The sequence below is a fragment of the Megascapheus bottae genome, chromosome 5, assembly GCF_031878675.1.
Source record: "Megascapheus bottae isolate mThoBot1 chromosome 5, mThoBot2.hap1, whole genome shotgun sequence".
Taxonomy (NCBI): Eukaryota; Metazoa; Chordata; class Mammalia; order Rodentia; family Geomyidae; genus Megascapheus; species Megascapheus bottae.
In genome coordinates this window covers 81,959,510-81,973,449 of record NC_143513.1, presented here as the reverse complement: position 1 = coordinate 81,973,449, position 13,940 = coordinate 81,959,510, and the positions used below count along the sequence as shown (strand labels likewise).

At 56.7% G+C, this 13,940-nt stretch overlaps 2 protein-coding genes across 2 annotated transcripts; one reads left to right on the top strand and one right to left on the bottom strand.

Moving 5' to 3' along the window:
* Positions 1-26: 26 nt before the first annotated feature.
* Cdk5 (cyclin dependent kinase 5) lies at positions 27-5,113 on the top strand. The gene is made up of 12 exons (XM_090332447.1): positions 27-150; positions 744-832; positions 923-990; positions 1,122-1,182; positions 1,300-1,356; positions 3,224-3,319; positions 3,455-3,529; positions 3,690-3,786; positions 3,957-4,026; positions 4,478-4,538; positions 4,636-4,716; positions 4,832-5,113. The coding sequence occupies exons 1-12, from the start codon at positions 114-116 to the stop codon at positions 4,916-4,918; spliced, it is 879 nt and encodes a 292-aa protein (XP_090188573.1). The 5' UTR covers positions 27-113; the 3' UTR covers positions 4,919-5,113.
* A 967-nt stretch (positions 5,114-6,080) lies between these two features.
* Asic3 (acid sensing ion channel subunit 3) lies at positions 6,081-12,832 on the bottom strand. The gene is made up of 12 exons (XM_090333537.1): positions 12,458-12,832; positions 9,178-10,036; positions 8,523-8,673; positions 7,981-8,108; positions 7,712-7,907; positions 7,576-7,632; positions 7,339-7,486; positions 6,897-6,988; positions 6,731-6,810; positions 6,566-6,637; positions 6,326-6,384; positions 6,081-6,237 (listed from the first exon to the last, which is right to left on the bottom strand). Exons 2-12 carry the CDS (start codon positions 9,709-9,711, stop codon positions 6,159-6,161), a joined length of 1,596 nt encoding a protein of 531 aa, XP_090189663.1. The 5' UTR covers positions 9,712-10,036; positions 12,458-12,832; the 3' UTR covers positions 6,081-6,158.
* Between the last annotated feature and the right edge of the window lie 1,108 nt (positions 12,833-13,940).

Genomic DNA, 13,940 nt, shown 5'->3' with positions numbered 1-13,940 from the left:
CCTGCTCAGACACCAGGGGAGGGCGGGGCCGGAGCTGGGGTGCCGCCTCCTCTGCAACGCCGGGGCTGGAGTCTTAGAACCGAGGGCCCGTAGGGGTCCCCGCGGCCGCCGGGATGCAGAAATACGAGAAACTGGAGAAGATTGGGGAAGGTAATGGAACCACGAGATGTTCCTGCCAGGTCTTCTGCAGACCCTCAGCATTCTTGGCTGCCCTGGCTCCCCTCAGCAGTCCATACCAGCAGGCTCCGACCTCACCACGGGCAGAAGCCCTGGCCCCTGGGCTCAGCCTCCTTACAGACGTCAGTTTCCCCGTTATGCTTGCCCCTAGACGCCCACTCCCAGCTTGTAGATCTGACCTCCCAACCACGGCACTTTCTGCATTTCCCACTCTCAGCTTCAGCACCACTTGCAAACCTCGACCCCAGGTTCAGTTCGCTGAAAACCCCCAATCTCACCATTTTTGCAGGCCCTCATTTCTCTCCCAGACTCATCCCTGTTTCCAGACCCTCTTGGTGGACTGCCATGATTATGGAGCTCTGTTAGGAAGATTCTCCCTCCTACCAGGACCCTTGACCCTGTGCTAGCACCTCGTACTTTCCTACAACCACATCCTCACCCACAAAGCTGGCCTCTACCCTGAAACCTTTCCCTGCACAAGTGCTGCTCTCGGTTTCCCAAGAGGGATTTCCTGGGGTGAGAAAAGATAGCCATCCTTTCACTTATCCATGACCTCCTTCCCTCAGGTACCTATGGAACAGTGTTCAAGGCCAAAAACCGGGAGACCCATGAGATTGTGGCTCTGAAGCGAGTAAGGCTGGATGATGATGATGAGGTAGGATCAGGGAGGGCATGGGGGGATGGGAGTCAAAGTCTGGGCCGGATGGTCTGCGACAGCTGCCCCCTGGCTCCCTCCCATGTGTAGGGTGTACCAAGTTCAGCACTCCGGGAGATCTGCCTACTCAAGGAACTGAAGCACAAGAACATCGTCAGGTGTGTGCTCTGCAGGCCCTTCTTGCTTTTATTGGCTGGTTGGAGGGGGTAGAGGCCTCATGTTGTACTAGGTTGGTATTAGGCTGTTAGGGACCCACCGGGAACCTGGCTGAGATCTTCCTTCTCTCTAGGCTTCATGATGTCCTGCATAGTGACAAGAAGCTGACTTTGGTCTTTGAGTTCTGTGATCAGGTGAAAGAGAGGCTGGGGGGCGGGGTGGGGTGGGGTGGGGAGTGGATCTTGGGAAGTTATAGAGGCCCAGACTGAAGATAAATTCTATCCCTTGGTTTTACCCTCGTCCCTTTATAGGACCTGAAGAAGTATTTTGACAGCTGCAATGGTGACCTGGACCCTGAGATTGTGAAGGTGAGGGGACGGGGGTCCTGGGGACTCACTGAGGCTGGAGTTGGTCTGTATACACTGTAAGTACTTCTAGACTACAAGATTGGGTTATCAGTAGAACCTTGTTGTAGGTGCGGTGGCTCATACCTGTAATCCTCGCTACTCAGGAGGTGAGATCTGAGGATCAAGGTTCAAAGCCAACCCCTGGCACAAAAGAACTTGAGACTCTTATCTCCAATTAATCTCTAGAAAATGGGAAGTGGGGCTAAGCTCAAGCATAGGGTGGTAGCCTTGTGCTGAAGAGCTCAGAGACAATGCCAGGCCCAGAGGTAGAGTGGTAGCCTTGAGCTGAAGAGCCCAGGGATAGCGCCCAGGCTGAGTGCAAGCCCCATGACCCACAAAAAAAAAAAAAAAAGAACATTGTTTATGCCTTCCAGAAACTTCCAGACTTAGTAGGCATGTTCCCTTCCCTCTCCCTCTCTCTCTCTCTCTCTCTCTCTCTCTCTCTCTCTCTCTCTCTCTCTCTCTTTACTCAAGACTAGTGTTCTACCATCTTGAACCACAGCACCCATTTCCAGTTTTCTGGCTGTTAATTTGGAAATAAGACGTTCACAGACTTTCCCACTCAGTCTGGCTTTGAACCTCGACCCTTGGATCCAGGTTGAGTAGCTAGGATTACAGGTGTGAGCCATAGGTGCCTTGCGTGTGGTGTCTTTTGACTTGCACAGTACCACTCTGTTGGCGGTGATTTATTTTATTTGTATCGAGATGAGGAGACTTCTACATAAACATTCATTCAACAAATACCAGCTGGAATTGATGATGTACACCTGTTGTTCCAGCATGCTGTAGGCTGAGGCAGGAGAGCCCTAAGTTTGAGGCAAGATCTCAAAAAAACCAAAGCAGTACTGTCTGAATATTTCACTGCATACCAGACACATTCTAGACTAAGATCAGTTGGTTTGGCCCAGGAAGGCAGATCCTGAATTACTACAGCACCGTACTGTATTTTGTTGATGAATGTGGTGTGTGCTAGGGTACAGCCACGCAGAGGAGGAAGGAAGAAAGGCCTGCCAACTAGCCTGGGAGGTCCAGAAAGGTGAGAGCAGAACCACTAATGCCCAATGCCTTGCAACATAGGCCCTGGAGAGTGGCTAAATTGTGTTCCACCGAGCGTGGTGCTGTAAATTAGGTGAGAGGTAGGGAACAGCATAAAAGGAGAGGACAAGGCCAGCTTTAGGGCACAGCCTCTTACCCAGAGTGTGTGAGGGGGTGTCCGAATGTGTGTGCATGTGTGCTAGAACTGGGACTTGAACTCAGCGCCTGGGCACTGACCCATAGTTTTTTTGTTCAAGGCTGGCTCTACCTCCTTGAGCCACAGCTCTCTCTCTCTCTCTCTTTTTTTTTTTTGGGGGGGGGGTCAGTCCTAGGACTTGAACTCTGGGTATGGGGGCACTGTCCCCGAGCTGCTTTTGCTCAAGGCTAGCACTCTACTCCTGGAGCCACAGCATCACGCCTGGCTTTTTCTTTATATATGGCATTGAGGAATTGATCCCAGGGCTTCATGTATGCAAGGCAAGCACTCTACCACGAAGCTACGTTTCCATCCCAACACAGCTCGTTTTTGTTTTTGTGAGTCATAGGGCTTGAACTTTTGGCCTGGACATTGTCCCTGAGCTCTTCAGCTCAAGGCTACCACGCTCCCACTTGAGCCACTTCCGGTTTTCTGGTGGTTAATTGGAGAGAAGAGTCTCACAGGCTTTCATGCATGGGTTGGCTCTGAAGCGCCATCCTCAGATCTCAGCCTCCTGAGTAGCGAGGATCGCAGGCGTGAGTCACTGACGTCTGGCTCACCCAGGGCTCTGACTGCATCTTCTCTGCTTCTTTCCAGTCATTCCTGTTCCAGCTGCTGAAAGGCCTGGGATTCTGTCACAGCCGCAATGTGCTACACAGGGACCTGAAGCCCCAGAATCTTCTCATAAACAGGGTACTGCTCTGGGGGCACAGAGGCTGGAGCCAGGGTTTTGGAGCATGGAGTTGAGCAGGATTGGGGACAGGGAGCTGCAGCTTGCTTCAGATGGTTTCAGACCCCCTTTCCATGTGCCCTCCCATTTCCCCTCAGAATGGGGAACTGAAATTGGCTGATTTTGGCTTGGCTCGAGCCTTTGGTATTCCAGTCCGCTGTTACTCCGCTGAGGTGAGCCTAGGAGATGGGATATGGGGTGAGTCCCCGTGGGCCTCTCATTCCCTACTCTGGGATCCACAGCACCGTCTGTTTTCCTCTCACCTGTGAGCTTTCTCCAGCCTTTTTCCTAGCTCTCTAAGTGGGGGGTTCCGGTGGGTGGGTTCTTCTCCAGGTGGTCACTCTGTGGTACCGCCCACCGGATGTCCTCTTTGGGGCCAAGCTGTACTCCACGTCCATCGACATGTGGTCAGCCGGCTGCATCTTTGCAGGTGATGTGTGGGGCTCTGTAGAGGGACTTGTTTAGGTTGACAAACAGGGTCTAGGGGGTCCTGGGTGGAGGAAGAGAGTGGGGCTCCTGGGGCTGCAATGGAAGGCACTGGGGCACCTCTGAGTGAGGGGTGCTGCATGTGTCATGGCTTCTCCCCTCTCTTGCCTCTAGAGCTGGCCAATGCTGGGCGGCCTCTTTTCCCTGGCAATGATGTAGATGACCAACTGAAGAGGATCTTCCGATATCCTTCCACTCCCCTCACCCTTCCGTCCTTGCTCTGCCATCCTTATCCTCTCTTTAGGAGGGGAGTGGCTGGAAGCTTGGACCAAGGGTGAGCCAGGTGGTGGCTGGGCCAGGAAGGGAGTCTGAGGCTTCTGAAGGTGGAAAGGTGCACACTGTAGAAAGGAGGGCCCTGTGGCGAGGCTGCTAAAGGACAGCAGGTGAATCCTTAGGATAAAGAAGCCAGAACAGGGTGAGTAGAGTCTGTGAGAGAGCCCTGGGCTCTGGACCACAGACAGCAGAGGCAGGGCTGACTTGAACACTGGGTAGGTGCAATGAATGCTGGGCTGGGGGTGGGGGAAGAGGGGAGACAGGTGCGAGGGTTCCCACCCAGGAAGGAAGAACCCTTCACGCTCTGCTTGTGAGGTGCAGATGCACCCCTCCTTATGAGTGACCCTTGACCCCATGGACACGCTGCTAGGGACACCCACTGAAGAGCAGTGGCCTGCAATGACGAAGCTGCCAGACTATAAGGTGTGCCAGGGAATGGAGGGGGAGGTCATGGTGTACTGTGGTCCCTTTGATCACTGCAATCTCATTCCCTGGTCTGATTCTCCCTACTTCTCTGCAGCCCTACCCGATGTACCCAGCCACCACGTCCCTGGTGAATGTCGTGCCCAAGCTCAATGCCACAGGGAGGGACTTGCTACAGGTAGGGTGCCCAGAAATGGAAGGGTGGGATGCTTGTCCAGAGGGATTCTGGGAGGGTCGGGCTGTAGGTTAACCTGATCCAGCCTGAGCCTGCCCCGCCTTTCCTCCATCTCCAGAACCTCCTGAAGTGTAACCCCGTGCAGCGCATCTCGGCAGAGGAGGCCCTGCAGCACCCCTACTTCTCAGACTTCTGCCCCCCCTAGGTCCTGGGACCCCTGGCTGCTGGGCAGGGGCCTGGCCTATTTAAGCCCCCTCCTGGGAGGGGGGAAGAGTGGGGGATGGTGTGGGGTGCTGTGCACCAGCTGTGCTGGACCCAGCCAGGGTCAAGGTTCCCTGGCCCACAGTTTTCACTCCTTCCGTGGACTTATTTAATTTCATAAATTGGCTCCTTTCCCACAGTCTGCTGATGTGGTGGTGGGGTGGCTTTGAAGGGGACTGGGGTGGGACCCTGCTCCACTCAACCCTGCTTCCTGCTCACACAGCTCCAACTGTCTACTCCTTGATTCACCACTCTTAAGTGGCCTGAGACCAGTGAGCTGGAGGCCGTGACCCCCCCCCTTGCCCCTCACTCCTCCCTGCTAGGGTCAGAGCAGGCTGCCCCCACTCCCGTGTGCTTCCACACTTCCAGACACCCCCGCCCCCCTCTGCCAGGAAGACAGGCACCCAGCATCTGTGAGGAAAGATAGACAGCTGTACACTAGAATGGGGAGCAAAGGGCCTGTCCTCTCTGTGGTTCTCCCCATTTCATGTGGCCCCTTCACTCTATGGCAAGAGAGCCCCAAAGATGTGATTCTACCAGAGATACCTCTTCTGTACTCCCACATTTAGTTTTCCAGTGGTTGGGTGCAGAAAAAGAGGGAGATTGGCTCAATAGAAAGTCAATCTAGAAATAAGGCCTAGTATGTCCTTCCAGATACGTGCAGGGGGAGTGTAAGGAGTACCCCAAGTCCCTCCTGCCCAGTCTAGGCCTTCAGCTCCCAAGGGGACTTTGGGAAAAGAGAATTGTCACAGTTGGTCCCAGTGTGAGAAAAGCCATCATGACCTTTGAAGGCAGTCCCCCAGCTTGAGTTCTGCGGTCACCCTGGCTCCTCTTCCTCTGCACTGGGCTCGAGGCTGGGCTTCCTCCAGCTGGATGCTGGGAATGCAGTCAGTGTCTGCAGACGGAGCAACTGCTGTGCTGTCACGCCTGGGCTCAGGACACTTGCGCTCCCTTAACATCTCATTCCCACTAACTCAGCCCTGCTGAAGTATGAATGACTGATAATCTCTTCCCTCCTCTCCTCTGGGTCCCTCCTAAATTTCAGATGAAAGCCGGCAGAGGACTCCTCAAGGAGGTCTGACCTCTGCCCTACAAGACCAACAACTGAGGCACACGTATTAGAGCTTTATTCGGGGTGAAGACATTAAAGACACTTGTAGGTTGGACATGTCCAGTCAGCAGGTCTAGAGCCGAGTGACAAGGTAGCAAGTGCGATGGGAGGCAGAGAGCGTCTTGGTGACGGCACAGGCAGGAGTGGGAGGCCTGGTGGGACACGTCACAGCACTGGGGCAAGAAAACCTCATCTCGCCCCGTCCCTCCTCCCTTGACCTTAGGGGGCATTTTGTGTTACCTGTGGCTCAGGCTGAGGGGCAGGACTTGGGCTCGATAGCTCTCCAGCCCTTCCTGACCCTGGGAGGGAAAAGGTCAGAGGTGGAGAGGGCCCCACTTTTCTTCCCTCTGTCCCCTCCCCTCCAGGGTCAGCCAAGGTGACTGCACACATCTCCCCCCACTTGTAGGCCAGGTCTTGATTTGGCTTGGGCCCAGCTCCAGGCTGGAGGTGGCACTTGGGGGAGGGGAAGGGGGGTGTTACCAGGTTGGTGCTAGAGTGCCTTTGGGAGCGCCTGCGGCTCCAGACATAGCCCAGGACCCGGCCGTGGAGCACCTGTGCGTGGCAAGAAGCGGTGGCCAACACCTGTCTTCCCCCGGACCTGTGGCCGAGCCCCTACCCCCTTGGGCCGGCTGCAGCCTCACCCACCTCACAGAGGAAGTCCAGGATCTCCAGGATGGTGAGCAGGCTGGCTCCAATGAACAACCCCATCTGGCCCCCAATGTCGCCTGTGGAGACGGAGCCCGTCAGCTCCCAGACACCTGAGGCTCCCTGCCCCACTCTCTCCTCCATGGGCCCTGGACTCCGCCCCTACCGAGCAACTCGGACATCTCATAGGCTTTCTTCTGCTCCACCATCTCATAGTTAAGGGCCTCAAAGAAGATGTCCAGAACGAGCACATTGTCCCTGGAGGAAAGGAAAGGCGTGGCTGCCGCTGGCGCCCACCTCCCTCTGCCCCTGGTGCCACCTGCCACTGTGGTCCCAGCTCCTGGGGAGGCGGGGATTTGGTGATGGCAGGTCAAACACAGCGGGGGGCAGGGAAGTCCATGAGGCTTATTTCCAGTGGACCAGGAAGACAGGAGGAAGCGCAACTGTGGCTTGGGGTTCAAGCCCCAGCCCCCCAAAATAAAACCAGAAGGAGCCCTGACCCTTTCCACCCCCTGGCTTGGAATGTCTAGCGCCTGCGTCCCCGGCTGGGATCCCGTCTGCGGGGCGGGGCGGGGGACGGGACCCCCCCACCTCCCCCCCAGGCTCACGCGATGTAGGCCTCGCTGCGGTTGTATTTCCGAGCCAGGTACCGCGCCGAGGCGCGGCTGGGGATCCGCACCATGGAGAGCTCCTTGGCGTAGCGCGTGGTGGCGCACGGGTTGGGGCAGGCGCAGGTGTCCTTCCGCAGCATGGCGTCTGCGAGCCGGCGAGGCCGGGTCAGGGCAGCCCGGGGGCGGGGTGGGGGGGCGGGGAGTCGGGCCGAGTGGCCGGGGCGCGGTTCTTACCCAGGGCCGGGCTGGCACAGTCCTTGTGCTGCTGGGGGCTGCACACGGGCGCGCGGCCTGCGCAGCGGCGGGAGAGGGTTCAGCGCCCGGAGCCCGGCGGCCCCCCAACCTCCATCCCGCACGGATCGGGTCTTACCCGGCATGTGCATCATGCGACAGCCGCACTTCCGAGCCACGTAGCGGGTCTCACAGGTCAGGCGACACCCCACGAGGCTGTAAGGCAGGCTGGGGGCGGGGGGCCCCAGGGGATCCGACGGCTCCGGATCCGGATCGAAGTCAGGATCCAGAAACACAGAACTGCAGTCACCCCAGGGCGGTGGCAGGAAGCTCAGCTGTGGAGGAACGGGTTAGGGGGGCTCCGGGAGAGGAGGTCTCGGGGGCAAGAGGCCGCGCCGGGACGCTTACCCGCTGCTGCTGGCAGGACACGAAAGTCTGGTGACCAGGGGGTGCCCCAAAGCCCAGCTGTTCAATGGCGGGGGGCTCTTCCTGGCTGTGGATGTGCACGCGGATCCCGGCCTCAAAAGGGGTCTCTTCTGGGGGTGGGGGTGGGTGGTTGAGGCTTGAGATGCCCCCCCACCAAGACTCTCCTTCACAGCCCATCCCTCCCCTGCCCAGGACTTGGTGCCAGTACTAGAGCTTGAACTCAGAGCTCTGTCCTTTTAACTTTTTTGCTAAAAGCTGGCAATCCACCACTTGAGCCACAACTTCACTTCTAGCATTTTGGGGGTCAACTGGAGATGAGTCTTGCTGGACCTGGGTGTCCGCCTGGCTTTGAGCAGTGACCCTCAGATCTGTCTCTAAGCGTGTAGCTAGCATTACACCTGCACCCACACACCTCCTCCCTTTCCTCCTCCTCCTAGTTCCTAGCACCCCTTCTTTGCCCTCAGCCTCATGCATTCATTCCTTTTCTGCACCCTCTCCCTCAGTGTCCCACACATGTCCCTTACCCACGTCCTTCCACACTGGCAGATACTCGTCCTGCTGCACATCCAACATAATCTCCAGTCCATTGCCTGCACCGCCCTTGGGAGTGGTAAGCAGCTCTGCCCCGTGGGCACCAGAGTTAAATGTGTAGCATTGCCCCATCCGGGTGAAGACCTGGGAGAAGCCTGAGACTAAGGGACAGCGCTCTCCATCAGGCAAGCAGGGGGAACTGGGAAGCCCACATCTCAATGGCCCGCTCTCACAGACAGACAATGTAGTTGGCGAACTCTCACCACTCCACCCCGTCTATCACCTCCTACCAAAGCCCAGAGTGCAGCTCAGGGGAAGTGGCGGGTTGCCCTCCTCTAAGACTGACAGAACAACAATGAGGCGGGGTCCTTTCCTCCTGGCAGAGAGGGAGAGTCTCAGCTGGGAATTCCTCTCCCCAGGAGCAGGGGCTCAAGGCTCGTTCTTGGGCTTGCATTCTCATATCGCTGTGCAGCTGACACCCGGGGAAGGGCCCTTCCTGAGCTAGACAGAATGCCCTGATAGGACGGGGAGCCTGTGGCCCTCGGGAAGAAGGGACCCCCCAGGCAGAGAAGGATTAGGGTTCCCCGACTAGGGTGCTCAGGATGACGAGGCTGGCCCGTGGGCAGGACAGCAAGGCAGCCAGCTCACCATGGTGAAGTTCTCTGGCCCACATGGCTGGCCACGATAGCGGCAGGCCAGAAGCATGTCCTCCAGGGAGTGGCCAGCACGGGCATAAAGCTGGGCCATGTCAAATGTGGGACTGGGCATGAAGCCGGATGGTGCAGGGGGCTGGCCCAGGGCATGCAGGAAGGCGGCATGCTCGGCCGGGTCCAGGCCCAGGAGCGCAGTCCCGGCCCAGTGCAGGTCGTTGGGTGTGAGACGGGAGCGGCGCAGTGGGTTGATGTTGCACAAGGTGACGGCTGGGAAGGTGAGCTGGTGGCTTTCCCGCTTCTCCAGGGTGGTCTCGTGGTGGAACTCCCTGTAGTAGTGCACTCGCTCAGCTACCTGGTAGAGGAAGGCCGCCAGCGACAGGAGCAGGGCTGTGGCCCACAGCCCTCTGCGCAGGGCTGGGCCCCCAGGGCTGAAGATGTGACCCAGCCCATGTAACGTGCAGTTGCTGGCAAACACTCGGATGTCGGAGGCTGGCCGGCGGGCTTCCTCCAACCCCGAAGAGGGCTTCATGGCTAGAGCCCCAGAAGGGCTTGGAAACAGAAAAGGGGTAGGATGGAGGGCTAGCAGGGGTCAGGATGGCATTCAGTCGGCCAGGCAGGTAAGGGAAGCAGAGTTGAAGCAAGGAGAGGGGAGGGCAGAAGAGGAGCCAAAGACCGAGGTGGGGAGGCACTGGCCTGGTGGGTTGATGACGATGACGACGAGGTGGCCTGGTAGTCCAGCCAGGCCTGGCCTAGATCCTGCAGCAGCTCTGCTGGGCTGGGCTGGGTTGTGGTTCTGCCTGAGGCAGGTGCAGGTAGGGTGCAGGCAGGGGTTGTGGAGCAGTGTGGAGTTAGAGCTGCGGCAGAGGATTGAGTTTCAGCAGTGAGGGGGGAAAGGGGACCAGGAGAGAAGTCTGGGGGGCGGGGGAGGTCCCTGGGGCCCCCCGCAGAGCCATTAGTGCAGGGGGGGCACGGCTATTGCTATCAGAGATGAGGCGCCAGGAGTAAACCACAGCAGTCCGTCCTAGGTAGGAATTGCAAGCCCAGCGATCCATAGGGGTGGGGGGGTTGCCTCTGGGACCCTCAAGGTTTAGTTGCAGCCCCCGCACCTCAGGCCTGGTGATTGGCTGCCGACCCTTGGTCCAGCCCCTCTCTCCTTTTGCTTCTTCTGTCTTCCCACTAACTCCGTTTGGGATCATTTGTTCTTTCTCAAAATGGACTTGGCCCTTGACCAAGCGGAAGAGTGGTGGGGCTTGGCAGGGCCAGAGCTCTTCTTCCTGTGCTCCAGCATCCTAGATTGCACTGGATGCCAAGGGCCCCCACAGCAGGGATGTTGTGTGTTCAGAGTAGCCCTGCTCCCCTAAAGTGTCCCCCCCCCACCCCCAGGACCAGGGGCCCGCTATGCCTCGCCTTGCTCTTTCACAGGAGATACTTGCAAGTCCCTGGAAAGTGGCTGCATCCCACACAGCCTGAGGCCACTGGAGCGGTGCTGCTGTTTATCAGTATACACATCAGCTTCCAGAAACAGAAGGGGGGGCTCGAGGCCACTGCCCCTATCACCTCCTAGACGCCAGCCCCTCCCCACAGTGCTTATGCTACTTTGGTGCCCACCAGAATCAGGGAGGGCGTGTCTGTTCTGCATGGGAACTCCATGTCCTGGCGCCAGCTTGACCTGTCCTTGAGAGAGCAGGGCCCTTCTGATGCCAGGACTCCTCACGAGCTAAAGCAGAGACTTCTAGAAACAGCCTTTGGCTACAAGACTAGTGCTAGTTGGCCTCTAGGGGGACAAGAAACAAGGCTGACCTGAAGGACTATTGTCTCCGAGGCAAGGGGTCACCAGGGAAGGACCTGCACAGGGGACAGCCAGGCCTGGTCCTTGTCACTGTCAAGCTCTGTCCCGCCCCATGTGTCTGGAAATTGGGCAACATTTCCTTACATGCCTGAGGAAGCAAGCTTACCTCCACTCATGTACTGAAATTTATTTCTACTCTTTCTCTGAAAATCAGTGGAGGCCACCAGATTTATTTTGGTGACCTCCTGGTGCTACAACCGCTTGTCTGCCCACTGTCCCTCCTGAGAAGCCCTCGTGCTTGAGAAGGGGGTGGGGCTGCCCCAGGCTCAGGGGAAGAGCAAAGATCGCAGTACTCAGCAAGAAATGTAAGGCGGTGGGGGCACAGCTGTGCCTACTGCCATAACTTTTGGTCATTTTTGTTGCTGTTGTGATTTAGAGACAGGGACAGGGTCTTACTAGGTAATTGGGCTCTGCAGCCCAGGCTGGCCTTGAACTCAAGACCTTCCTGCCCTACCTCCTGAAAGTTGGGCTCCCAGGCCTGTAGTACCTTGCCCAAACTCTGAGCTTTTACTTCACGGAAAATTACCCCCATTTAACTCTTGGAAGAGGCTTTCAAGATAAAGCACAGTCAGAGTGCAAGATGGCTTCTGAGTAGCTGGTAGAGAGAGGTCAAGGGAAACCACACGGCTGGGAAGCGAGGTGGGGGAGGGTTGGGAGACCATCCTTAACCCTCTGAAGTTGTAAGGAGACCCCAAATCTGGGCAGCCTAAGCCCAGGCACCTGTCTGCCTGCCCTGTGAGGGAGGGGCCAGGCAACATTCAAGGTCCAGAACTAGGCAGGGCCCAGCCAAGAAACTGAGGCCCTTCTCTGGATTGTTCTTGGAGGGGTTTGTGACCAACTAACCCAGTGCTGGGCTTTGGTTAGTCAGGAATCAGGCTACCAAACCCCAGGGCATTATGATCCTGGGGCTCGGGGGTGGCTGCCCTCACAGTAGCGTCTGGTTCTGAAATGTGCCCACAAGAGGCTGACAGTATTTATCACTTAGGTTCCTGATGCATAGGAGCCACTGATGCTTCTTCCAGGCTGGCTTCCAGCTGAATCACCTTTCTCTGCCACAGGAAGAAGCCAACATGTTTGGCTGGCTGTCAAGTTGGAGTACCTCTGCCCCTACCTGGGGAGCAGGGCTCCCGGGAGTCCTAGAGCCTGGACATGGGTGGAGAGAGGAACAATCTCACTAAAAAACTCAAAGCAGGAGGCCAACAGCCTTGGGAGAAGGCCCGGTGCATCTGCCACAGTACAGGGCCCCAGGGCCTGGCTTTGTGCTGCCAGATTACCAGTTCAGTTCCGTTCAGTAAGTTTCCTTAGCCCTGGAGAAGCTGAGTGGGGCCTGGCCCTGCCTCACTCAGTTTGGGGCCAGTCGGCCTGCCCAGCTGACCTTCCATTCACTATGTAGGCCAGGCTGGCTTCAAACTCACCATCCTCTTACCTTGGCTTCTGTAATGCCGAGATTACAGGTGTCTCTATTTGTTGTTGTTGCTTCTGGGCATGGGACTTGGACTTGGGGCTTGGATGCTGTCTCTGAGATTTTTCACTCATGACTAGCACTCTACCACTTTTAAGCCATAGCTCCACTTTGGTTTCCTGGTGGTTATTTGGAGAGAAAGAGTCTCATGGACTTTCCTGCCAGGCTAGGCATGGAACTGCAATCCTCAGATCTCAGCCTCCTGAGATGCCTGGATTGCAGGCGTGCCTCATCAGTGCCGGCTCCTTTTTCTTTCCTTTGGCAATAACTTGGATTTGAACTCTGGGCCTATGGCTTGTTAGGCAAGCTTGCTACCACCTGAACCTTGCCCTAGCCTGTTTTTGCTTTAATCAGTTCACCCCACCCTCCCCTCCCCCTAGAGTCTCACATTTTTTGCCTGGGGCTGGTCTGGACCGAGATCTTTTTTACCAGTAGTCTCCTGAATACCTTGGATTACAGGCTTGGGGCAGAAAGCCTGTTGAGCCAGTGTCTCACTGACTTTTTGCCTGCACTGGCTTTCAATTGTACCCTTCCTGACCTTTCCCTTTGGAGTAGCTAGGATTACAGTGTGAACCACCATACCTGACCTGCCCACTTGTTTTCAAGGAGATGCTGCCATTTTACCTTCTCCATGAACCTCCCTGCTCCTCAGACCAACTTCACTGTACTGTGCATTAACTGCTCCCTGTGGGGTTTGTACTTGGAACCTTCTGGCTAGGCAGCAGTTCCTTCCCAGTCTCACCAGGTCAGAGACGTAAGGTACACAGAGCAAAGCCAAGGGAGCTCTGCCAGGCAGGCTGTTACTGAAGGACCACCCTGCCCTGCCCCTCCCAACCTGATGCAGGTGGGCAGGCACCTGCCCTGCTGGAGGGGTAGGGAGGTGAAACTCAAAAACCTAGGCCCTTTGCTGGGCTTGGTGGCTCATGCCAGTAATCCTAGCTACTCAGGAGGCTGAGATCAGAGGACCTCGGTTCAAGGCCAGCCCTATCACTACAAAGCCGGGAAACTTTTATCTTCAATTAATCACTAGAAAACGGGAAGTGTGCCTGTGGCACAAGGGTAGGGTAGTAGCCTTGAGCTGAAGAGCTCAGGGACAGTGCCCAGGTCCTAGGGTAGGGCATAGCCTTGAGCTGAAAAGCTCAAGGGACAGTACGCAGGCCAGAGTTCAAGCCCCATGACCACCCCCCACCCCCCCCAAAAAAAAAAATCTAGGCCCTATGTTGGGCTTCAGTGGCTCACACCTGTAATCCTAGCTACTCAGAAGGCTGAGATCTGAGGATCCTAGCTCAGAGTGGAAAGGAGCAGTAAAGTCCATGAGACTTTTTTTCTTTTTTTGGCCAGTCCTGGGACTCAGGGCCCTGGGCACTGTCACCGAGCTTCTTTTCTTTTGCTCAAGACTATCACTTGAGTCACAGCGCCACTTCTGGCTTTTCTGTGGATGTGGCAC